This window comes from Melanotaenia boesemani, chromosome 2, assembly GCF_017639745.1.
Source record: "Melanotaenia boesemani isolate fMelBoe1 chromosome 2, fMelBoe1.pri, whole genome shotgun sequence".
NCBI classification, from domain to species: Eukaryota; Metazoa; Chordata; class Actinopteri; order Atheriniformes; family Melanotaeniidae; genus Melanotaenia; species Melanotaenia boesemani.
Window position 1 is genome coordinate 29,205,366 of NC_055683.1, and position 25,999 is coordinate 29,231,364.

Below are 25,999 nucleotides of genomic sequence, written 5' to 3' on the forward strand. Positions count from 1 at the left end.
GTCCGAATATGTAAACACAGATGACGTCTCCCCATGAACACGAACAAACGGCTCCTCTACTGAAAGCTCACATCTCACAGAAAATATATAATTTTTCCTCACAATCAAAACCCTACTTCTAAGATCAGAAGGACAGCATATTACCAGATATAATGTAAAACAGTTGTACACACTGAAATAGAGGAATTAATCTTTTAATGATGGCATATCTCTGTGTTGCACCTCTCAGCAGCATTTTATTTACACACATTTCACAACATAACAAAAAAGTTTGGAGCTGATGCAGTCCATTGTCACACAGAAGGCAGACTGTGTTAGCTTTGATGGTCCAGAGTTTAAAGAGGGGGTCAAATAACTGGAGTCAGCAACAAAAGAGGCTGTTAATGCTTTTAAACAGAATCAGAATTAGGGCTGGTGGTGATCCCTTTGGGCCATCTGCACATGAGGGGGATCCAACGCTGGGTAGCCTCTTAGAAGCGGAGCCCATGGTCTGCAGCAGATTGCGAGTTTCTGCAGCCTGCGAGGCTGCATGACACCCCTGGTAAGGTGCAGACTTTCTGACTCAGGGTGTGCCCATAAGAACTGTCCAGAGCAGAAAAGTGGTCATGACAGATGTCTCACTCTCAGGCTTGGAGCGGCATCATGGAGGAAAGGTCTGTGAACAGGACATGAGGCCCTCACATGTGCTCTGCCTGTATACGTTACCTGGAACTGTTGGCTGTCCTCTTAACACTAAAACATTTCCTCCCTCTCTTGTTTGGGCATCATGTGTTAATTAGGACACAGGCAGGATGGTCTGAGATCCCTTCGCCTACATCTGCTGACTCATGAGCTGATTATTTGGGCCAGCAGGAATTTTTGGTTCTTAAGGGAAACTCATGTACCAGGGACTCTAAACCAGGGGGCAGACCTGCTTTCCAGGGGAGCCGTCTGTTCGCAGACTGGAAACTCCACCTAGATGTGGTCAGACGGATCTGGCAACGTTTTGGTGAGCCATCGGTGGACCTCGTCACAAATTGAGGGAAGGTTCGGTGCCCCCTGTTCTTCTCTCTGCATGACCAGAGTGCTTCTCTGGGAGTGGATGCCCTCACCCACCGGTGGCATTGTGTTCTTCTGTACACTTTCCCGCCCATAGTGCTCATTTCGCCATCATTATCCAGGGTGCGAGCAGGGGGCCTGTCGACGATTCTGATTGCACCTCACTGGCCATCAAAATACTGGTTAGTTGAGATAACCCAGCTCCTATTGGAGGAGCCCTGGTCTCTACCTGTGCACAGAGACCTATTGTCTCAGGCTTAGGGGGAAATTTTTCCCCCCCACCCAGAGAGGATTGGCTTTATTGGCCTCGCCCATGAGTGGTTTACTGGCCCCTAAAGTGTTGGGGCCATGTTCCCCAATTGTCTTGGTGTCCTTCCATCCCCTTCCATTAGATTATTTGTGTAACCCTGGTTCTCTTTGTAGCATGAGTGAGTGTACCACCCGGCCACCTTCCGTGCTCCTTCGTAACAAGGCAGAGGTTAATGTTTTTGAATGGCCTGCTTGCCAACACTGTTGCCAACTCCTCAGTAAGGAAATTAGCTACTGGCTGTCCTGAAAGTCACTAGAAGTCACTAACTGACATCATCAACTTATTTACATAATTGTCAATTAGCATGTAATGTAATGTTTTGTATTTTTGCCATTGAAATAGGCCATCACTTTTAAAAATAACCTTTGATAACCTTATTGTTAAATGTTAGAATATCAAATTTAACCAAAGGACTATTGTGTTGCGTGGAATATGTTATCTATAGACGTGTGTATTAGTTTTTTCTGTATATTATACAGAAAAAAGTGTGAAATACACAATCACATGCTGCTAAGAAATTGAGTCACATATAGCTAAATCGGGATGCATCACACTTCTTAAAAGTCACAGCATTAATGAAGATAAATGTCTGCATAATAAAAAAGAACTTCACATGTTTTTTGTGGGATTTACAGGCAATCACATAGCTTTTGTTGTGATCTGAAGTAAAAGCAACAGTTCATGACTCCTTGTTTTGAAACTACAAATTCTTTTCAACATTGAGAATTAAAATTTCAACTAATCTCACCCACTCACTACATACTACACTTAAGAAATGTAGACAAGCATTAGTGGGTTATGCAAAGTTTTTGTGTTATTTCTCATTATCTTGTATGCTCTTTACGTGACCTTATTATGCAATATATTAACAACAAACAGTTTGAAGTGTCTCTTTATGGCATCAAAACCTCCCATCCATTTTCTTTGTTTCTCTAGATGCTAACTGTTCGGCTACCCTTTTTTCCCCTGCAAGGGATTTTAATGTACAAATGCAATTATATGTCTAGTCCATTATTCAACCACAGAAGGCCACCGAGTCCACAGTCTTATAATTATACATAAGCTCTGGCTTATCCAGTTGTAATTACTTTGACATACCCCACTCAAACTCAGTTTATAGTTAGACAATGTCCAGCATCTTTAATAACTTAGACAGTATTTGATGGGACTCCCCTTTATACAAAAAAAAAAAAAAAAATTACTGTTTTTATTATTTCTTGTCATTCTAAGCTATTCATGGCAGAGAGCATGCCTTCCTAAATTTGATTGACAGGAGTCATCAAACATTTAACACACATTATCAGCAATAAATTTAGGTGAGATGATGAAGTTTTAGAGAGTTGCTGTAGCCTATATGATCCTCATGAACTGCACAAAAGAACTTTCAGCAAAATGTATTTCACGTTCAAACCTGTCTAATAATGATCTCAAATTTTGTTATAAATAAAACTGGAAGTTATGATCCAAGAAATTTATATAAATAAACACCTCATGTTTGAATGTGCCACACATGTCAGCATAATAACAGATATAGTCTAGAAATACAAAACTACTGATTTTTATATGCAGTTTAGTTTTTTCTTTTTTTTAAAAAAAAAAAAGAATTGTTTTTTTCCACATGATATAATCACCATCATTTAACTGAAAGAGCATTTTTTCAACAGAGGTCAACAGAGGTGAACCTCTGTGGGCCCTTGAGCAAGGCAGCCCCTCCACACTGTTTTCTGGTACATCTACAGATGGGTCAAATGCAGAGCTGAATTACCCAGTTGGGATTAATAAAGTAAAAATTATTATTATTATTATTATTATTATTATTATTATTATTATTATTATTATAGTTTGTTCTTATTACTAGATACAGCATCATCCCAAGAAAGTAGTGAATATGGTGAGGAGAAAAGTCACACCCTGCTTCCTCCTGTGACGTCAGCCGTCACAAACCTTTAACCTTGCTCAGTAGTCTCAGCTGTTCATACAGTTTACTGTCAAGCTCTTCTCACAGTATGTCAGATGAGTGCGTTTGTGTGTAGATGTGTGTGTATGGGACATGAAAAATAGTATTTTGTCTCTGTAGATGCTGAACACATGAACACAGAGATTACTGTTTATACAATGAACTTGACAGCCCACATTGTATTATTACTTACATGCCTTTGCCCTCCAGGGCACTCAAATGGCCACGTTAAATTTACAGATGATTACAAAGCCTGCTAACATGTCTAAATCAATGTACAAATTACAATTATTCAAGCTACTCTGAAAACTGCGTATGTGATATTAATAGATTGAAAAGTGTTTAAAGGAGAATATCTTTCTGCTCAAATTGAGTACAAAGAACGAAACTATTTTTACTATTATGCACTAGAGCAAGTTTTGCATTTTTGCAGACCTCTAATAAACAATCCTCAGCGCTGCTTTCCCAGGATGATTACAGCTGGAATAACAGTTTGTGGTTTGGAGTCCTATTTTTCCCAGTCACACCATTATCTCCGGCTGCCTCCTGCACATGCAGACGTATTTATGTATTCATGTATAATCCTCAGCCTAGGTGTGACAGCTACTCCTCTTTACTTTTTGTGCTTAATGTTTAATATACACACCACTTCAGCATCCTTCAATGAACTGGCACAATTCTGTATTGTTTATATTTGAGAAAATGTGAATAACAAAGTGAATATTCCATGGACCCTGTAGTATTTCATTTTAAGGACAACAAAAGATTATTGAAATACAGGAAACAGCATAGTGCTATAAAAATAAATCTTTTAAATGTGTAATGACAGAACAGCAAAAAGGATGTAAAGCTTTGAGAAAGGTCTGAAATCATGTCATCTATCACCAAACAACCTATCTTGCAACTGTTTAAGTATCTACACTGACAAAAAAAGAGTAAATTCATCCTATAAACAGAAAATAACAGCAGAACAAGCTACACCTTTGCAGATTAAATTAAAAAAGAGTGTAACAAAGGATTGCTATGTGTTTACTCCATCCCAACGCCTGCCTCTTTGCTCTGCCATCATACTAACAAGATCTGACAAGGAGGCTAAGTGTGGCAGCCATATATGAACTGAACGATTTTTAGATTTGTTTCACAATTTTTAAAATATTCTGCTTATTATGCACATTTAATAAGCAACCTACACACTCTTGAGCTACACTTAATGATATGACACCTCAATAAATGAACTCAGCTCAAAACAGGACTGTGACCAAAGTGTTTTTACACTTATAAAAAGTAGGGAAATAAAGGGCAACAATTAAAGACATGTATAAAACAGCTTGTTTTGTATTTGAGTTTATCAACAGCTTCTACTATAATATTCTTAGGAATGTGGGAGGTTTTCATTATATCCAGAAATAAAACATTTGATTCAAAGAATGCTTAATTTTACAAAATGAGAGCTTTTGAACAACAAAAGTAAAAAGAAAATGGGCTCAACTGAAACACAGAAAGCGTTGGAATATCATGTTAAAACAAGAAAGAAGAAAATCTGCATTTGCTGTGTCTTTGTGTGTGTTGTATTCAATAATTGCAATGCCCCGAATTAATATTAAATTGCAGCTGTGGATGGTGGACACATAAAAACCTTTTGATAAAAGCCACACTTACCTTGCACACATTCCCCCTTCTCCCATTTTTATTTTTTTTTATTTTTATTTATTTATTTTTTTATTAAACGGAAATTATCTGTAGCTGAAACAGATAGCCTGATTAGATTCAATGTGATGTAGAGCTTCCTCTGTGTGTCTGCTTGGCTCTAATACATATTTTGTATTTATACAGGTGAATTCTCAAAACCCTGCAATACTATGTGAATACAATATCACTGATGCCACAATATAATATGTTCAATTGTTCCCAATATCTGCCATGAAAAACTGACCTGTAACTTGAGAGTAATTAAGAAATTTGTTACTTTTGCCTTGTGCTTTTTTATTCAGGGTACTGATGCTTGCATTGCGCCACATAATTTATTTAGGGAAAAATTAAACACAAAATACACTAAAATAAAACAAGAGAATGTGCAGATGACATGACAAAAGTTTTTATGTACCCTGCATCCTTTGTTTATTCAAAAGACATACACATAAAGCTGTTTTCATCCTTTGAGTGTGCTGTTTGTGCCTTTTGTTCACAATGTGAGCTTGTTAACTGAGACACAAGTATAACACTTAAAGAAAGTTAATATATAACTTTTATGTGAAGAAGTTTGTGGAGATGTTTTTATATAAACAGTTTTTCCTATTGCAGTCACACCTCTGACACTTTGCCCCTGACAGGGAGGTGCAGATCAAGGCCATGGTGACAGAAGCGGTTCACCACTGACCAGCTGGCCTTCTGCTTAATGAAGAGACGCAGCTTGTCCCTGAAAGTTTCTCCTAAAAAGCTGTAGATAATGGGGTTGAGGCAGCTGTTGGAGAAAGCTGCCAGGTTAACAATGTGGCCTGTGAGGGGGTAGTCATGCCACAGGGTGGTAGCAGTCCTTTGCAATGGGTTTGCTGTGTCCTGAAGCAGCTGGATGCTGATGAAGACATTCTCTGGGAGCCAACAGATGAAGAACACCAGTACCACCACCACAATCATGCGCAGGGCTTTCTGCCGCCGTGGCCATAATCCACGGTGCTTCTGGGCCTTCATGAGGATTCGCCCAATCAGAGAGTAACACAGACCAATAATGGAGAAGGGCACCAAAAAGCCAATGGTTACCTCGAGCCACTGAATCTCAAAGACATTGGCAAAGCAAAAGTGCACCTCACCCCTGTGCTGAGTCTGTACAATAGTGAAGGGAAGAAGTGTGGCCAGGATGGAAGCCATCCAGATGAGGCCACAGCTGAGTTTAGCATGCTGCATAGTCCTTAGTGGGCTGCAGCTCATAGAGCTAGCCAGGGCAATATATCTGTCAAAGCTCATCCACGTGAGAAAGAAGATGCTACTGTACATGTTGACCTGCAGGAACAGGGACATGAAGGTGCAGAGGACGGCATAGTCATAATACTTTTCATTTAGATTGAAGACCTCAATGAGGGAATCAGCCACCAGGATGAGGTCTGCTACAGCCAGATTAACAAAGTAGAGATCAGGGATAGTCATCTTCTCTCTGTGGTTCAGGTTTACCACCAGGATTAAGATGTTGCCAATAAATCCAATAGGAAAAAGGAGGATGGTGTAGAGGCAGGACAGAAAGAGACCAATAATATAAGACTGGTACTTGTCAGAGTTTTCAGTTAAATCTGTTGTGTTGTACTTATATGAAGTGTTCAGTTGATCTGTAGTGTTATCATATATCCAAACCAAAGCAGTCGTCTGCCCTTCCATACTGATTGCGGTCGAACCGTCTTAAATCACAAGCCACATGTAAATCTGCTACATAGTTAGGCCTTGGCAGTTCCCAGCTTTGCCTCTTTAAAGGAAAATTCATCAATGCTGTGTTGGTGTGCTGACAGATGTCAGGTGAGCCAAACAAAACATTTATGGGATATTTGACCCCATAATAACATCAAGTTTCATCTGCCTGTAAGTTTTTGATGAATAACAGAAGCACATCCATGTTTTAAAAATCGCCTTTGGCCTTTGCCTCTCATGAGTCTCATCATTGCGGCTGTCCAGCCTGTGGTCCTGAGATTAGAAGGTGCTTTTCTTTCTCCTCTTTTGAGTCATTTGATTGGAGTGCTGCTTTGTCTCTCCAAGTGCATGTGAATCTTTATTCATTAAGTCTCGATGAGAGATTTTATTGCAGTGACACCTGAGCTGCGAAGTAAAGAGGAGGAAAGAAAAACAAAAAGAAAAAGACAATTAGTGGAGAATATGTTAAAGGACAGCTGTCATGATCCTAATTATAATACAAAACAAGCACAGTGTGTTTTAATTTGAAAAAAAGTGTTTTTAAAAATCATATCGGAACTTTTTTGTAGGACCATCTTGATGACACTTTTTACAGGGTATAAAACGGATGGCAGACGGCTATGTAAGTACATTAACATTCATGCTACAGACTTAAACAGATGCATTGAAGTCTTAGTTTAAGCAGTCCTAGCTCTGTCTAACTGCTTTTTCCTAACTTAATGACTATTAATCAGTAAATTGAAAGAATATTTGCTACTCAGATAAAAAAAGATCATCTTCATCAAAACACATCATACTTAGTTTTAATGTATGTGATAGAAAATATATTTTGTGTACTTTCAACAAACTTGATCATCTTTAGGCGACTAATCACAAACTCTGAAACCCTGAAATACTAACCTCAGCTCAGTAAACATGACCTTTAGCAAATATTTGCAGTCTTCTGGGTTTTTATTTCCACCACAGGAAGCCTTCTGCAGTATTTATACACTTTTACCAAAAGTCCTAATAATTTAGTTTAGCTTTTAATTCTTGGCTTTAAAGATATCTACTTTCAATAAAAAGATAAATAGGAAATATGAATAGCATATTTCCTTTTCTTGCTGTTTAAGAACAAACAGTACAAATCCCACAAAAAGTAAATAAAAAGATAAGATAAAAGCTAGACACTGATGTGCCAGTTTAAAAGGCACTTAGCTGTCATATTTTGGCAAAATATTCAACAGCACTTTTTAAGATTTTTTTCTTTGTACTGAACTCGTTTTGATTTGCTCCTTCTTACCAAAATCTGTAACAACTCAGATTATATAATGTTCTCTGAGAATCTACAATCACACACTCCAGAAATATAACAGAGAAGTAAGACAAGTGAGAGCTAGCTGGTAAACAACTTCTCAAGACATGAGGAAAATTTCCCATCTCTATTCAGTCCACAAATATCCACACACAGATGTGGTGACCATCAGCTACACTTACTTTGAATTTGGGATTTATTGCTCCTCCATGCTGGTCCAGTGCAGAATCAGAGAGCCAGATATTTGCAAATCCCATGTCCAGGCTTCTCTTCTGCAACACCAGCTGTTTGGCCCAACCCTGTCTGGGGATGAGAGTAGGGCGGGGGATCCAGAGAGGCAAGCAATGGTTTGACACTTTGTCACCATGCTTCACTAGACACCTTTCCCTCTTTTTTTTTTCTCCAGATTGTGATTCTAGACTTTGGCCGAACATCCACACAGATTCTGTAGCTCAACACCTTTTGTATGGTGATTTTAGCTGAAGGAAAAGTCTCAAAAGCAAATAAGAATAGTGTGGAGTTTTCCTCATCAAAACTGTGTTGTTATGGAAACCACTCATAGTTTTCCACAGTATTTGTTTACCTGGGTTGTTCAGCTCTCAGTCTTAAAGGGAATGTAAACACGCTGTCCTGTTTTTGCAGCAATATGTTAGTATCCAAGCTAAGAGGTCGGCATGTGAATGTCAAGTCACAGCAAAATGCACTAATCTTTGTGTATTTAGTGCTTTGCTATAACTCCATTTAGATCAAGCAAAGATAAATCTATTAGCATTCACTCTCAATAAGTGTGAAATAGAGCAGGCACTACAGGTTCTTTACTCCAGGGCAAGTAGTAAGATTATAATATAATAATATGATATATTTAGAAATTTAACTATATTATGTTTCACACTGCAACTGGAGATCCTTTTGATGCGTTGGCAAGTGCAGTGCCCCATCTGCCACAACTGAACTAGGCTATCTGTATTTATAATGAGCAATAATCATAGCTATAAAACTGAATCATGTTGGTTTACGTTATTGACATAATGTCGAAACCATCAATATTGTTTTGGGGTAATAATCACTGAGTTGATGGTTTGTTTTATCTGGCTGTTATGGTGATGTGGATCGATCGAATGTGGTCGGTGAAGGGCTGAGCTGTCGGGGGTTGTCGGTCAGTCAGGCTGGGTTTGTGCCAGAGAGAGGATCGTACCAGTATTTTTGTTGACTGTTAAGCTTGATTTCGCTAAGATTGAGTATGTTACAATATAGGATGTCTTGTTATGTTTACTAAGTTTACCCCTGCATCAAATCTAGGTGCATTTTTATGAAGCTGGTGCCATGTCAAACAATAGACCGAACTCACCCTGTGCCACAGTGTATAAAATTTTGCTCATGTGATAAGTATACAGCCAAAGAAAAGAGCAGGCAGGGGGAAAGTTTTTATTTCACATCAAGAAGTATATTTTATTTAGCCTCTGAAAGACAGAATATGACTCTGAGGCCCTCACAGGAAGGGAAGTCTAAGTCATGGCCAGGTCCTGAACAGTGCCTGAAGGTATGTGGTTGCAGCTTCTGTGACATCGCTGTGCATTCAGCAACACCACATTCAGTAACTTTGAATATGATCTGATCAACAACAGAAAGCAAAAACAATGAGTAGATTCAGAAATCTGTCAAGAGTATTATAATTATGTGCTTGTATATTTGTATAACATTTTTATTCTCTACTGTTCTCCAGCAAGAGTTTTTTTTTTTTTTGAGAAACCATTGCTGTCTGACATTGGAACGCTAAGTGGCGTTTTTGGTGCTTGTGCTGACCTGCAGATTGTGAGCTGATGATTCGGCTTTGTTTGGTCCTGTTTGGGACTATTTTAATACTCTAACTGCTCGCAGCATGTCACAGGTGGGTAGAGGGGGATTTACAATAAAGGAAGCACAAACACGTGGAACAAAGACGGAGTCGGGAACGAGAAAATTGTGTAGGGATAATGGATTGTAGTTCCTCTCATGTTTCAATAAGGTGACTGTTATATTGGCCACACAAGTCCACAATCAGTACGTTAAAGAGTAGATTTTAAAAAGGTAGATGGGTTCATCACAAAGAGAGGAGCATATTTTGATGTTTTTTGTGAGTGTGCAGGTAGCACCCTGTTTTCTGTCTCAGGAAAGCTGATTTTTATAGCCATGGTATGGTACAGCAGTGATAGTCTGACAAGGTCAGTGCAGCAACTAGATACCCAGCAGCCTCAAGTTAGGCTTTTACACAAGGGAGATGAAAGCAGAAAGTAGTCTCTGTAGGTAATAAGAAGAGGATTTTAGATGTTTTCGTAGTTGAGATGAAGAATGAGGAGAGCAAAGGAGTCTGAAAGGTCACAATGTGAGCCAGACCTACACAATTTTCTCCCAGTTACCTGATTTCTGACTCATACGGTCTGCACTGGAGTCATACAGACTTGACATAGATGAGGATGAAGTGGGAATATGGTGGTCATTCTAGAGGAAAGCACTCACAGTAGGTAAGATTGAATGCATAAGTCTTGGATACGGGAAAATGAATGAGCTGTGAGGCTAAAAAAAAAACACATTAGAGATGATACACGTGCAATAAGACAATAAAATGCTGACAAGGGCAGTTGTGACACTGACTGATTTCTAAAGGTTATCCACAGTGGAAACCTTATCATTTAAAACTAGTATCCAAAATCAAATATTGCAGTGCAAAAAATGTCTGAAATTGTGTCATTGGAACGGCTGATATAAACATTGTGAACAAATATGGATATATGTAGCATTTTTTAAATCCTAGGTCTATTTTATGGTTTTATACCTTTTCATGTTAATTGCAAGATTCACTGGCATTTGTGAGAGGTTGCATTCCTCGTTTATGTCCACAGGGTGGCCCACTGGTATAAAAAGTGGATAGAAACGCAGGCCTAGCAAGAATAATATATCAGTGACATGACTGAACATGCAGCCAAGTGAACCAACACGTGAGATTTTAAAGCATGTATTATAAAATATTCACTGTAAAAAATGATCTAATGCCATAGTGAAATTTTAGATTCATTTCATATTTCTTAAGGCCTCATTTTTTTAAATCATAGTCATAAAATTTATCATTATTGTGAGAACACGCTAATGCATTAATGCTACTCTCTAAAGGTTCAAGGAGCAATAGTTCCCTATAATGTGACATTTGATGAACAAGCAAACACTAGCAGTGCTGTTAATGGGATGTTGTGGGGTTTAACTGCTTGTGGTTGGGGGAGAAAATGTAGGACGTCTAAAGGAGGGAGGGTACAACATCATCATCTGCCTCCACTTACCAGTCTGAAGTGCTGCTGGCTCCATCTGGCATCTCCAACAGCCAGAACCACAAACTCTGAGTGGAACATCCTGCCCAATGCAGCCCCGTTGCACTGCTTTCAGGGCCATTTTTGACATTTAGCTGATGCTGGGATTTTATTGTTAGCCTATTTTTTCATATTTTTTTAATCTACTATCTGAAGAGAGAAAAAATGAACAGGATTGGCAAGAAATGAGGGGTGGGTTGTTTTTCAAGCATCTGCCCTGATCCACTTGTTCTCCCCAGAGCTGAAGTGATGTGGTGGGTCAAAGATGAAGACTCCTCCCTGAAGCATGCTTTCTGTTGTGTATAATTCATTATGTTTCTCTGCTCACCAGTATTATCTTTCACATGCAGGATAATTATCCTGTCTGAACATGTTTTATCTATGTTTGCTCTTTTTTATGTTGACATTGAGTTCACTTTGAGCATTTCTACTATGTTTCCTACATTGCATGGTCTTCTTTGTTGTCTTAACTGTCACATTGTCTGAAATACTAACTGTAACCTGCCTGGTCTTGTTCTTGTCTTTGCATGGTAAAGCCCCAATTTTACCCATATTAAGAAAAACAACAGTGGTCGGAGGTCATGTGTGAAATGTGCCTGACAGCCAAAGAAAACATATAAAGCTGCTAGCCAAATGTTCTGTCTTCTTAGGTGGTCTGATGCTGTTCGGTGCTGAAGTTGACCCTCATGCCTTTGGTCAGGCTGAACCTCTTAAGGAAAGAAAAAAAAAAAAGAAAAAGAAAGAAAAAAAACATTAAGACTATTGCAACACATTAAAAAAAACTGTGCTATATCCACAAGAGCGTACAGTTAAGAGATTTTCCTGCCACACTTTGCACAACAGGAAACTAAGCATTTGACAGTCAGTTAATCCAGTTATTTCTTTTTTTGCCAGATAATGACATAGTTAAATTAAGAATAAATATCATGTCTTTGTTGTTTCCCCATGTTAAAGCCATGTGAAATGTGAAACTCAGTGTTACATGTTTGAACAAAAAATGTCTAGGGCATTTTTTTGATGCAAAGAGGATTTGTCTATTCTTAATTTTGAGATTGTTTGGATAAGAATCTTTGACAGTAAACAGCTGTAAAGGTAGGGCTAAAAATGTCTGACAGTGGAATGGCAAATTTGTTCAGTTCGTCTTTTTTAATAAGTGCAGTTATGATGAGTCATGATTTTATCTGAAACAGGAGACCACATAAAACAACACACTTCCTGCATCACTTTAATGCAGACAACTAAATGCTTATGGTTTGCATCTTTGAGCAAGCATCTCCTAAAATGCTTGTTCCCAGAAAGGGACACAGTAACCATGACAACCTGCACAACCACATTTAATTCTCTCTATTTTAACATTATTTCCAGATTCAGGACATACAACTGAAGACCCCTAGACTCAGATATAAAACAATGTGTAATGACAACAGAAAATATACTAGTTGTTTGGCTCATCTCATTTTTCCTGTGCAATCATCTCAAATATGCTAGCTTCCTGTTGAAACACTTTCTCCTCCTACTTGAAGGCAGTCACACAGCTCTTAGTGTGCAGCATTGTTATGAAATGTAGCTGACAAAAGATTGTTTTTTTCATTGCGAATGGCAGCAGTTTTGGACTGTCATGCCCACAGAAAGAAAAAAAAGGGCCCAGAATGTGTGGAATGTTGTTATTTCCCCAATTTGTCTGCGGTGGCATTAGATCTTTCCACAAGCTGCGGTATCAATCCTCACACTGCATCTCAGATGGGTAGAACAAACTACACAACCTGCTCACTGCACAGGCCTGATAAGGGTTAGAATGAACAGTTTGATTTCAAAAGTCATGTTATCCACATAAAATGTTTTTGAAGAAAAAAACATCCTTTTTCTTTTTAAATGTGCTTGTTAAAAATAAAATGTTAACACTAACAAAGCAGTTCTACTAAACATAGCATATTTAATTTTGTTTAGTTAGATTATTTTGAGATACAAAGGAATTTGGTTTTTAATTATTCAATTTTGTTTTTTAATTAGTCTTTGACTCATCTGACATCCTTACACAATTGCAATATAGCTTTCAGAAAATAACACTATTTTTAATAGAGCATAGTACCTTCTTGTAGATCACATACAATATTTACATATTAACCTCTCAACATTACACACATATATAAGCAGTCAAAAAAAAAAAAAAAAAAAAAAAAGAGCATAGCATCTGAAAGTGGATTCATCAGAATTGAAGCTTTGGTGCTCAAGCCAACACGAAGCTGCTTTCTTTCCACATGAAAGAACGTAGAGGGTGTTTTTACATGTCTGTTTCAGCCGCAGAGTGAACAAAGTCATACTGATTTCTGCACACTGATGGGAGATTTAGGCCCCTCAGAAATAATAAACTGCTCTCCAATTTCGAGCAGTCGCCTCAGCTGGGTGAGACTTTGAGGTTTGATCATACTTTCCTCTCCAGTTGTGAACATCATGCAGTAAGCCCATGTGGTGACTGCTAATTATCGCCTTTGGCAAGAACTTTGTATGTCCCGTCTCTATACTAGATGGCTCCAGAATAGCTTAACACGTAAAGTTATGGCAGTGGGGAAGAAAACTGGTCAGATCTGGCAGTTTTAAGTGTCATCCTCTATATCTAATGGTTATCAAATTTAGATGGAACACATCTATCAGCTCCAGGCAATTTTGCAAAAAATGCTATTTGCTCATAGACTTTCACAGTAGCATGATTTGGTTTAATAAAATGTACATGACTGTCATTCATTATGTATTACTTTAGGGTAAACAGGGATGCATGCTGGGCTTGTTGAGTGTCCTTGATTTCTATATTTGAGTAAATGAATGGAAAAATGTAGGTGTTACACAATATGGACAAAATTGAATTCACTTTAATTTAGGTAGCATTTAAGTCTGATCAAATAATTTATGTACTGGCTAAAACAAACAAACAAAAAAAAAAACCTGTAGCTCAAAATGTAAACACATCGTCTTAGTAGAAAATATTTCTAACTGACTAGATGCCATAGTTTTGTTTTAGCTGGAATGCACATACGAGAGTATATTATCATCTTATGGATACCCCCGTCAGTGCATCAGGCATTCTCTCACTTCTTACAATACAGGAACATTCATGGAAACATGAAAACTGATGCTGAACCTTTTCATTTGAAAATGTGCATTAAAACTGCCTTCAAGCTCTTAAAGCATTTGATTCCTCTTTGAATGAATACTCCCACCTGTCAGGTGTATATATTCACAGGGTGATCAATAAACTGGCCCTCCTGTTCAGAAAGCAGGTAATAAAAAAATAACTCATGCAGTGATGCAATAGACACTGTGCAATAATGTTTTTATTCAACATTTTATTAATGGGTTTCATCGCTATAAGAAAAGGGTCTGCTAATTCTTTACTAAGTAGCAGATGAGAAAGCAAAGTAGCTTTAATGCATGTGAGCAGCACAACTGTTGAGGTTGTCACACACATTTCTCACAGGCGTTTGGAATCTGAGCTTTTCATATTGAAAAAGGTTTTTGATAATGCTTCTATTGTGACTCTGCGTCTGAATAATTCCACTGGACAGAACGTTCCAACCCTCCTGAGGGAATGTACATGCCACCTCCTCAAGGCCTTCTATCTGACCCTATGGGAGGCTCTGCACGCTTAATTCCTGCAGAAGTGAAACACGGCTTAAAGTAATAAAATAAAATAAATAAAAATCACAATGGGCTGTCAGCTTGAGTTGATCTGAACAATTATGAATAAAAGGTCAAATTACTTCAGCAGAGATCACAAGAGGTATACCGGTTGTGTCTGAACCCTGAATACAAACTTTTTAAGAGCATTTCTTTCAGTCTTGTATGTTTTCAAAGTGAGGAGGGTGCTTATAAATCTACAGGAGAAAATCTGCTGAGGAACTCAACACATGTGGGAATAATCTCTTTATGCCTGTGAGTGGATCAGAACCATATTGTGGAAAAAAAAAATTGTTAAATGACGGCATATTTTCATAGCAGTATTTACGTATAGTTTCAGAAAAGTTCCAGTATTAATGAAAAATTAACATTTTAGTAACTGAGGTTTCTGGATTGGAGACAGTTAACAGTATGATTCACTGGCAAAGCTACATGTTAGTTTGGAAGTATGTTGTGGTGGGATAGTGATAAACCATCCACCATCCATTAATGCAAAGGTACAGAGGGCTCCTTTTACCAACAAATGGCTTGGCCTCACTTGATAACTAAAGTGTATAGTTTACTGGTTCTGCTTGTGTGTTAGGGAAAAAGCAACATTATAAAAAGTTCAACTTAAATGACACAACAGCATACAGACCTTATAATGAAATTGAAGCAGTTGTGCATTAATGAAGCTGCAAACTAATTAATAACACAAACCCACCCCCCAACTACAATGGAATGGAGACTGCTGTTTTATTGGTGCCTGTGTAAAACTCTTAAGAGAATGCCACAATGTTAGCCTCTGAGTGATTGTACCAACTTCACCACCCATGAACCAGTAGTCCAAGTGTCTAAATTGAGAGCTTTACTCACTGACAAAAAAAAAAAGAAAAAGAAAAGCAGCACTTAGTGGTTTTTGTTTGGTTTATCTTATCACTACAGAACTAGACAAATCAGATCAAGTTCTGAAAAGTGACAGGAAATTCCAAAGTTCGCTATGTCGCTCTTAACACAGTCCAGAGTCTTGAGGACGCCCAGTCAGATACTGGCTCTATACAGGAGGGGAGGGGGATAAGTGCTGGCTGGGCCAAGAGGAGGAGGAGGGTAGCTGGAGTGGTGCTTGTGATCTCCCAGGGCATGATCTCATGTCACCACTTGCTGAACTGTTGAGCGTTCATGAGGACAGGACTGATCTCTACAACGCAGCCTCCTGAGCAGCCGCTGAAGCTTGTTAGAGAAGTTTTTGTTCATCTGCCTATACATGAGAGCCATTGCGAAACTGCTGGAGAAAGCCAGCAGTTTAGAAAAACATCTCATGAAATAATAAGTAGGAACATAATATGCATTGCTAATATACCCTGGTGCACCAGCTACCGTGTGCACCAAAAGGGTCAAGTAATAAGGGGTCCACAGGATGAACTGCACACACACTGAGGCTAGCAGCAGCCGGTGTATAGATGGGTCCAAGCGAGCAGAGTCCTGATCCAGAGGTGTAGACTCCTTCCTAATGCGCAAAATGAGCACAAAAGCATAAAGCACGGCCACTGCTGGAACCACATAGCCAATGAACATCATGATGGCATCTGCTGCCTCCTTGTTCTGCATTTTAGAACACTCAACCATCTTAGTAGATATGTGGTTGCACACATAAAAGAGGAGCGAAGAGAAGCTGGTCAGCACGGCGCCACCCCAGATGAACCCACACACATGTTTTGTATTATACACACTGGACATGTATGTACGAGGGAGTGCCCGCTCTATGTAGTAGTCCAGACTGAGCAGTGTGGTGGAATACATAATGACCAGAGATGAGATGTTGAAGAGGATGAGTAGGGTGATGTAGACCTCATTGTTGTACTCCCATGCATGCCAGCGGGTGAAGGTGGAGCTCAGGAGCTCCACAGGGGCCACCAGGTTAAGCACAAGACCTGCAATGGCCATGTTGACGAAATAGACATCCGGCATGGTCATGGACACCTTGTTGGAGAGGTTCACCACGACCAGCAGCACATTGTAACACAGGCCCAAAGGGAAGCACACCAGGAGGTAGATGAGGGAGAAAACTGACAGGATGAGACCAAACTCCTGGCAGAGCTGGAAGTCCACAGTGGTGTCCGTCTCATTGTAAACCATGCAGATCCACATCTCTGGGCTCTGACACTGGTCAAGCACTCTCAACAGACCAACTGCAGAAAGAGTTGGAAGACAGGAGTTAGTGTGATAAGAACATACACAGTAATACGGCAATTATAAAAAGAAAAAGAAGTTTGTTAATGTGCATTTGTCTGAGGACTATTTCCCACTTTTCTTAGTCTATTTCAATGAGCCGTGGCCCAGTTAGGTAAGCTGCATTTCTGGATTGTGTTCAAATATGGCTGCTTTTTTTGTATTTGTGAACTGCCATCACAGAACTGGTTTCTGGGCGTGAACCTGCCCCCATGCAGCAATTTACATGAAAGAATAACATTTTTAATGCAGTGCCACCTGAGGGCCTCAAGATCTAACTGACTTTTGGCTGTTTTCCTCTACACAGTTGTCTACAGATTTTCTGAAACTTTTGAATAAACACTGCAAATGATGGAACATTAAGAGTCTTTGCAATTTCATGATAAGGAAAATTATTCTGAACCTTTGCCCGGCTTTCTTTCTGAGACTCTTGTTCTTCTAAGGTGCTCTTTTTATACCCAATTGTGTAACTGACCTGTTGCAAAGTAACCTAAATATTTGAAACATGTTCTTCCAGTTGTTTAATTTTGTAGCTCCTACCTTTTCCAGCCTTTTGTTGATCAACCTCAAGCTCAGTTTATTTTTGGATCTGAAATAGTTTGAAGTCTCAGTTTCAACATTCAAGGATTTTTTTTTAAAGAGATTTTCAAGACTCATAATCATGAACTACAGTTTTTTATTTACAGTTTCACACACCATCTCAACTTTATTGGAAGTGGTCTTGTATTTTACGAACAGGTCTGTATGTTCTATGTTTTATTTAAAAAAAAAAAAGACTTTATTTTTTATTTATTTTTTTTAACTTAATGAGCAGATTTCAGCTCTTGCTCTTATTATTTTCCGAGTTGGTGAGAGAAGCAGGCAAGGCCTTGACACAAGTACACTCAGTCCACGACTGGGCTATTATGCTCTTGGTAACACTGTTAATTTCACTTCACTGCATCTGACTGGCTGAATGCAAACGCCTGACAATATGTTTCATTTGCTGGCTCAGCCCCCAAACCTCGACATTTCTCCTGACTGGCTAGAGCAAATTAACTCCTTGTTCTGGTGGAAGAATACAAAACTGTGTTTGTTTGACACTTAATCGGGCTAGCTTTGGCCCTATATCTCTTCTTCATGCTGCCACAGTCACATGCAAGGGCACTTTTGCATGTGCAGAGCTGGCCTTGCACTCAGCCAGAAGGATAAAGTAGAACTTTTACAAATGAATTTGGAGCTTCTATTCTATAGTTATTTAGCAGACGCTTTTATTCAAAGCGACTTACATTTGAGAGTAGGAACAACACAAGCAAGAATTCAAACAAGATGGGACATCATAATTAAGTGATAGTCAGACTGCTGTGAGTCCAGTTGGACCCAGGTGCTGTCATGTAGTGCTACAGGCAGTGCATATATTTTTTGTTTTAGTTTTTTGTGGTTTTTTGTGAGTCATTTTGTTTAATACAAGATCAAAATTTCATCAAACAGTATCAACATGGGCATGAGTGCACACAGCTTATTCAGTACTTGGTTGAGCCAAAGAGCTGGACAAATCTTTCTAACTCATTCTGTTGAGTAGAAGAGTTAAGCTAAGTGCAGAAATGCTCCTTGAACAACTGAGTCTTTAGCTTTAGTTCCGGCAGAGTCATCATCAAGTTACTGCCAAGTTGACTGGGCTGGACACGAGGTGATGGGTAGATTTACAAACACTGAAATGTGAGGCGGTTTCTGTTATGGGGTCAGTGAAGAACAAATTGTAGGTTGGAGTTCAGGGAAAGTTGGGAGAAAGAAAAAAAAAACAACTTAAGTATATATCAGCACTATTTGGAATTAAATTAATCCTGGTGGAGCAGTATATGACCAAAATTTTATAATACTTCCTTGCATAAATAGCTCATGTCAACTTAAATAATAACTCAACAAGAGTTGGTCTCTCAACAAGTCCTCTATTTTATTACGTTACTTTTAATTTTGCTGCACTCCAAAGCTACTTTTGAAGAATGATTTTTTAAAGATAAAATAGGTCTTACAATGGAAAAATGTGCACCAATCCGTGCAGATCTTTCTGGAAAACTTTTCTTGGAACAAAAAATAAAAAGGAAATTTGTTTTCAGGAAGATAAGTGACAATACCAGTAAAAAGGGAAACATTCTTTCATTTGCTTGCGTAACACCATTACAGAGAGGCTGTTTTGGCCCTAAGCCTCAGACACACATGAAGATAACAGCTCAGTTCCTCCTCTGCGGTACCCTGCTACAATTACCTGTAAAGGAACTAAAGTGGAGGCTTGAGCTTTGAACTAAACCAGAGGTGGATCAGGATCAGAGGGAGAAAAATTAGATTTTACAAAAACAATAAAAAGGTTTTTTTGACATTACAGAACTCTGGGCAGTCCCCTTGTAAACAAACCCCCCTTTACCTGCATCTAGGTGAATCACTGACTAAACAGACATTTATAAAAGTACACATTTAGAGATGCTTCTCCTCCATCAAATGCAATGTTGAGCACATCATATGCAGTTCGTTCACCCCTCACCCCTTCAATAACCTCTCATCACTTTAGGAGAAAACTACTTCAGGGTAGATTGGTGATTATTAAAGAGGGCTCACTGCAATGTGGCTGACTCTCCCCATTTATTAAAACCTACCAGATACAGGCATTTCTGCCACCCTTTCATTAACACGCGGCAGCTTCAAGTAGCTGCTGGGTATCTTTTCAAAGAGGTGTCTTTGTTTCAAGCACTACAAGAACTTCTCAGTAATGACTGATTTAACTCAGCTCAACAGTCACGAGTTAGAAGATATGGTTCCTGTCTTCTATGTTTGTATGCACAGTACCTAGAGCGACTGCCTTTATATGCTATCAAACCAAATTTTATTTATAAAGCACTTTTCATACAGAAAGCAGCACAAAGTGCTTTAGAAAAAAACTATTTTGACACAAGTTTTCATATACTCAAGTATATGACCTAGCGATTTTAAAAACTACACATCTGATCATAAAATTTCTCTCCGACATGCAGTTACACACACACACACACACAATCCCATGCATGCATCCTTGTATTTTGTCTACATTTCATTTCTTATTAGTCAATGTAAAGAAAAACATGCACAAGCAGTCTACCTTATGCTAAATAATAAAATTAAAGCTGCAAGCAGCAATGAAGGCCCTTGCACCTCTGATGCAACTTCAGCCTATTTCGTTGCTGCATCACCCGGCAACCTCCCTCCTATAGCACACTCGCACTCGCCTGCAGCTTTGCGCTCACTCGTCCAGGGATTTTCTGCTTTTGCTACATTGGTTTTCTGTACAAACTTGTTTAGGTTGGGACTCTAATGAGAACTGCAAAATGTGACATGCTTTGGTCAACTGAGTGCAGAGTTATAGCCACTTCCTGTTTCATGACAAAGGACTGAAACCTCACAGGAAGCCATTTTAATCGTGATAGTGCAAGTAGTCAGTCGTGACTTCATGAAGGATGGTATTAATGAGGTAAAAAAAAAATTAAGGTAATAAGAGGTAAAAAATATGGAACTTCCTGTTTCAAGCGGGCAGGGCTTTGGTGTTGCCAACTTCTGGACATGGAGATGTGTTCAGCATGAAACTGTAGTTAAACAGTTTGGCTCAGATCGGGTGTTGTATGTATGAGATAATGATTCCGTGCTTGATGGGGAAACATCAAAATTTGAGGCCAGGGCTCCAGATTGCGATCAAATGGTCTGCTCTAATTGGTCAGCACCAGTGGCCTTATCAGGCACCACCCACCATTTTGAACTATAGTACTAGGTTTTCTACTGTCTGCATCTATTCTTTCTGAGCTGTAGCTTCTTTAGCTGTTGTGAGAGGAGCTGCACTTCAGATATGCAAATTTTACCAGCAACTCATGACAATGAAATCTCTAGTTTCCGCTTAACAAAAATGTCTACTCCTGACTTGGTGCAAGTGTAACTTCACTCTACATGAGCTGTGTCTGTTAGTTCAGAGTGGCACAGATCCTGCATTTTCCTGTTCATTTTAGTGTCTGTCAACACTAAAGTAGGAGGTCATGTTGTTGGGGTTGAGCAAAGGTCAGAGATACCACAGGAGCAAAAAAGCAAGCTTCATATTTAACTGTAATGGTTACATAAATGCTTTTAGAGAACATGTTAGTGGATTTTAAAGTCTTCATATTTATGCGGTTACTGAAGCTCTACATTAATGACAGAAAAAAACTTTCAAGGGTTTCTCTTTTAAAAAATAAATTAATATATCACTGCTTTTAAGCTGCACTAATAATCTAAATTCCCTTATTTGTAAGAAAGATTACCATGTGTCTTTGATACAACATTTACATTTAGTATGTACACAAAAACAAGACAAAGCCCTTAAATTCCCCAGCTGAAAAGTCTTTGTCCACTTCTTCTTGTACATGACTTTGACTGTAGTTGTAGACCTGGATAAGCCTTGTCTGAACATTCTGAATGGCTCCATGTCAAAAGTGGTTAAGTTAAATATTCCCAGAGGGGAGGCCCTGCTTCAGCATGCTTCAGCCCCACCAAACACGATCTCCTAACAGTGACGCCCATACGCTTGACGTCTCAGCGTTTTAAAGCCAGATCTCACAGGCTGATGGGAGTAGTGTGACATACTCAGCCCACACCCCTCATATATCCTTACTGGAATTTATAGACCCTTCTCAGAAAGTACTGAATGATGTCACATGATTTGCTACTCACATCTACATTGGAGCAGTAACAGGAAGACAACAGAAAAGAAAAATAGATTTACATGACTCTCTTTTACACATGCTGTGGCTGCAGTGGCGTCAAAGGTGAGGGATGTGAGGCAATTCAACTTGTGTTTTATTTAAATTCATGCAATCTATAGATGTTGTTGCATATATGTAATTTACACATTAGTTATCTACTTGTCTTGTTCATGTGTTTATCCAAAAATCTTCACTGAGTAACAACAAAAAATATATTACAAAAAACTGCAGTATGAGTTTGTGTTTATTACTTGTATTGTTTTTATTTTGTATTGATTTAATTGTTTTAATGATTTTTTTTAACGATTTTATTGTCTTCTCTTTTATTTAATGTTTTGCTGCTTTTACTATATCATGTTCAGCACCTTGTTCAATAGCTGCTGTCGTAAAATGCTTTATAAATAAAGTTGGCTTGGCAAAGCGCCAAAATTTTTAATTTATTTATTTTTATAAAAGACTATAGCACGTGGTTTTCTTGTATTTTCAGAAAATATATTTCCCTCTATTGACTTCTGACACTCTGGTCAAACACAGGCCACTGTCAGCCTCTTCTACTTCTTTCTGGCAACAAGTTTAACCGTGACAGGCATCAACAAAGTCAGAGTTCAATGGTCAGCACAAATCAGGCTTACAGCCTTTAAGCCTGGGCATGCACGCCCATGTCCCCTTTTAGTCACATGGATGAAGTTGACAACAACAAGTGCAAAGCCTAATTCTTAAAGAGTATTTAATTTGGTGCGCAGTAAGACCCATTTAAGGAAATAGCATTTATTCAGTTAATGTGGTAAAAGTGTCTAAATGAAATAATAATATTACCATTTACTACAATTCACGTACCTACTAACCAGAGCCTGAATCTCAACATTTGGCACATATGTAATCAAAACAAAGCTAAAATGATCAAATGCTTTGAGATCTGTAATAAAAACAAAAAGTATGCTATAATTAAGGTATTATAATGTAACATTACAAGACTGTATGCAAGGGATAAACTGAGTAACTATGTTTTCTTCATAAGCTATGACTCGAATACATTTATAGATTTACTGGTCAAACGCTGTGTTCATCCAGTAGCCTATAATACTCTGTTTACGGTTATCTAAACAGACTCACGGTGACATCACATTAGTTTCAGGTTCCAGTGGAAGTTTTCATGTAAACATGAAATGGAGTCTAATTCAAATAACGAGCAGTCTACGTAAAACGTGCGCTTTTAATGGCCAGTGGGGGAGCCTTTTACCTGAGAGCCGTCTATTAAACTGCTTAAACTTTTTCCTTGCACTTGAGAAAGCTGATCCCACGAGAAACATATCCAGGTGTTGTTTTCCAAAAGTACGGAGTTTCAACTGCCGAACGAAGCTAAGAAAACGACAAGTTATCCTTTTACTGCGCACATCATGCCACCACACTTGACTGAGGAGTTCAACGAGTAGACGGCTGTCACGTACTTACCTTTATTCAAGCATTTCTGCGGCTAATGTTGGCGCAACAACAGATTTTCACTCGCCATCTAAGCATCCTCAGCGGGGGCAAATTTACGTCTATTTACATTCTGGTGACAAATGTTAAAGCAACACGCTGTAGAAGCAGAGATAAATGGTAGAAAAGAGTAAACAACTCACCACAAACGTATCGGTTTGGACAAGTGACAAACCTACGGAGGCATTGGGTTTGGATGCAGCATTTCCACTGGCATTTCTGAGTTGCTTTCCTAAGAAAAATAACGGCAAATTTAAAAGTATATCCGGTTTTACACGAGCTTACAAAACATTAAAATGCGAAAAAACGGCGAAGAAAACAGTTTAGGTGGATTTCCGTTAAGTCGCTCTCTTCATCTACCTACTTTTCGTACGAGGGTTGGTCTAAAAAGGGGCCGACCGTTACAGACTTTACTACTGCTGGAGTGCTGCAGAGCCCTACAGTGTATACACACGTGACCCTCCCCCACTGTCTTCTCGCTCCACTTTCAGCTGCAGTTTCTCTATGGTCGCGAGTCCTCCCCCCCACCACCCCACCCCCAATAGTTGTTCTCTGCTCTGATTGGACAGAGTACAGGGAGGTGGGGCATGTGTGAGACAGAGGGAGCACGCACTCATAAATTTGGATGGAACAACAAAGAAGTACAATGGACCTGAATTAATCAGTGCAATCGTTAATGAGGACTACATAAATAATAATTATATCCTAATTTGGCCAGCGGTATATATATTATTTATTATCTATATGTATTAAAAAATTGTATCAAACCCTTTATAAAAAATAGATTATGAGTGTCTTGAATCACATTGTGTCAGTACACAGCACAACAGATTCATATACCTTGTTTTACACAATGTTGAAAGTGAGTTTCTTTTTTCCTTGATCAGTAAATAGTCTTACCTAATTTTAGCAGTTATTAGAACCACTTTTTTAGGTTAAAAAAATCTTTGGGTCAACATTACAATTATTTAACAAGATTACTCATTGGTTTTACATAATGTGTACAAAACAAAAACAACGAATCTTTTTAAACGTGGTTTAAATAGACTATTAAAAAAAAATCAAAACAGTGACATGGGCTTATTTGGTCAGGATGAAGGTCAAGAGTGAATCTGCAGGTTTTGCTGTCTTTGAAAGTAGCCCCTGCATTACAAAAACAAATACAGAAAGTGATGCCCAAGTTTGCTTGGAGCCATATGAGGCCCACGTATAACCCATTTTATACACACTCCATCAGTTTGTGTTGGGTGGGATGCTTCTGTGATAGACATTTGGTGCACACTCAGACTCTCATCTACGATTAATTTCTAATTACCAATAAATTTGACATTTGGAAAAACAAGTCAAGTTTATTTGTATAGCACATTTGTATAGCATAAAAGCTGAACGCTGCCTCTCCATCTTTAGCTCTGATTCTGAAAACAGAAAGTAGATTTGACCCTGATGACCTGAGGGATCTGGTTGATTCATAACAAACTAGAAGATCCTGAATGTATTTTGGTCCTAAACCATTTAGTGCTTTGTAAACTGAAAGATTTTCAGTCAATTTTTTTGACAGACAGGAAGCCAGTGTAAAGATTTGAGGACTAGAGTTGGATCTATTTTCTAGATTGTTGGATTCTATTTTTGGGCAAGACACCGAACCCCTAATTGCTCCTGATGGGTCGTGGTTGAGCGACATGCATGGCAGCTTCCGCCATCAGTGTTGAATGGGTGAATGTGATCTATGATGTGAAGCGTTTTGGGTATCGTCCTAGGTACAGTAAAGCGTTTTAGAAATACGGACCATTTACCATTTAGTGTCAGTGTTCTGGACTAATTGCAGCTGTCTGATGGACCTTTTAGGGAGACCTGTGAAGACAGCATTACAGTAGTCTTGAGTCCAGTCTACTAAACATAAATACATGGACAAGCTTTTCTAAGTCCTGCTGAGTCATCAGTCCTGTCATCAGTCCTTTAATCCTTGATATGTTCTTTAAGTGATAATAGGCAGAGTTCAAAACGATCTTAATATAACTGCTAAAATTCACGTCTGAGTCCATGACAACTCCCAGATTTTTGGCTTGGTTGTTAGTTTGGAACTTAGCTGTTTGGATTCGGTACTGACTAATCTTTCTTCCTTGGCTCCAAAAACTATTGTTTCAGTTTTGTCTTCATTTAACTGAAGGAAGTTCTGGCACATCCAGTCTTTAATTTGATCAATGCAGTTGATCAGAGTTTGGATGGGACTGTAGTCTCTAGGTGAGATGGTTATGTAGATTTGTGTGTTATCAGCATAACTGTGGTAACATTTTACTGTTTTTCATAATTTGAGCAAGTGGCAGCATGTAGATGTTGAACAGCAGTGGCCCCAGGATGGAGCCTTGGGGAACTCCACTGGTTATTTAGTTACCTATAGATACAAAGTAGTCCCTGTCTTTTAAAGGCTGAATAATTGGGATTTTTTCCTTTAAAATGATTTAAAATGTTCTCATTTGCTGCGAGGGATAGAAGGAAGCTTCCCTATAAACAATCTGTCTCCTACATCAACAATGTCTTTGTCGAGTTTTTCTCCTTCAAAATAAGAGTTCCGTGCCG

General features: G+C 38.7%; 2 protein-coding genes across 2 annotated transcripts; both read right to left on the reverse strand.

The window, feature by feature from the left end:
• Window positions 1-5,526: 5,526 nt before the first annotated feature.
• On the reverse strand, window positions 5,527-8,255 carry gper1 (G protein-coupled estrogen receptor 1). Its single transcript, XM_041971463.1, has 2 exons — window positions 8,175-8,255; window positions 5,527-7,103 (listed from the first exon to the last, which is right to left on the reverse strand). Exon 2 carries the CDS (start codon window positions 6,669-6,671, stop codon window positions 5,607-5,609), a length of 1,065 nt encoding a protein of 354 aa, XP_041827397.1. The 5' UTR covers window positions 6,672-7,103; window positions 8,175-8,255; the 3' UTR covers window positions 5,527-5,606.
• A 6,399-nt stretch (window positions 8,256-14,654) lies between these two features.
• On the reverse strand, window positions 14,655-23,882 carry gpr146 (G protein-coupled receptor 146). Its single transcript, XM_041971538.1, has 2 exons — window positions 23,566-23,882; window positions 14,655-17,170 (listed from the first exon to the last, which is right to left on the reverse strand). Exon 2 carries the CDS (start codon window positions 17,127-17,129, stop codon window positions 16,128-16,130), a length of 1,002 nt encoding a protein of 333 aa, XP_041827472.1. The 5' UTR covers window positions 17,130-17,170; window positions 23,566-23,882; the 3' UTR covers window positions 14,655-16,127.
• Between the last annotated feature and the right edge of the window lie 2,117 nt (window positions 23,883-25,999).

What these genes read in the sequence shown, in the direction of transcription:
- gper1 (XM_041971463.1), bottom strand. Translation starts at nt 6,671, where the DNA reads ATGGAAGGGCAGACGACTGCTTTGGTTTGGATATATGATAACACTACA.
- gpr146 (XM_041971538.1), bottom strand. Translation starts at nt 17,129, where the DNA reads ATGTGGATCTGCATGGTTTACAATGAGACGGACACCACTGTGGACTTC.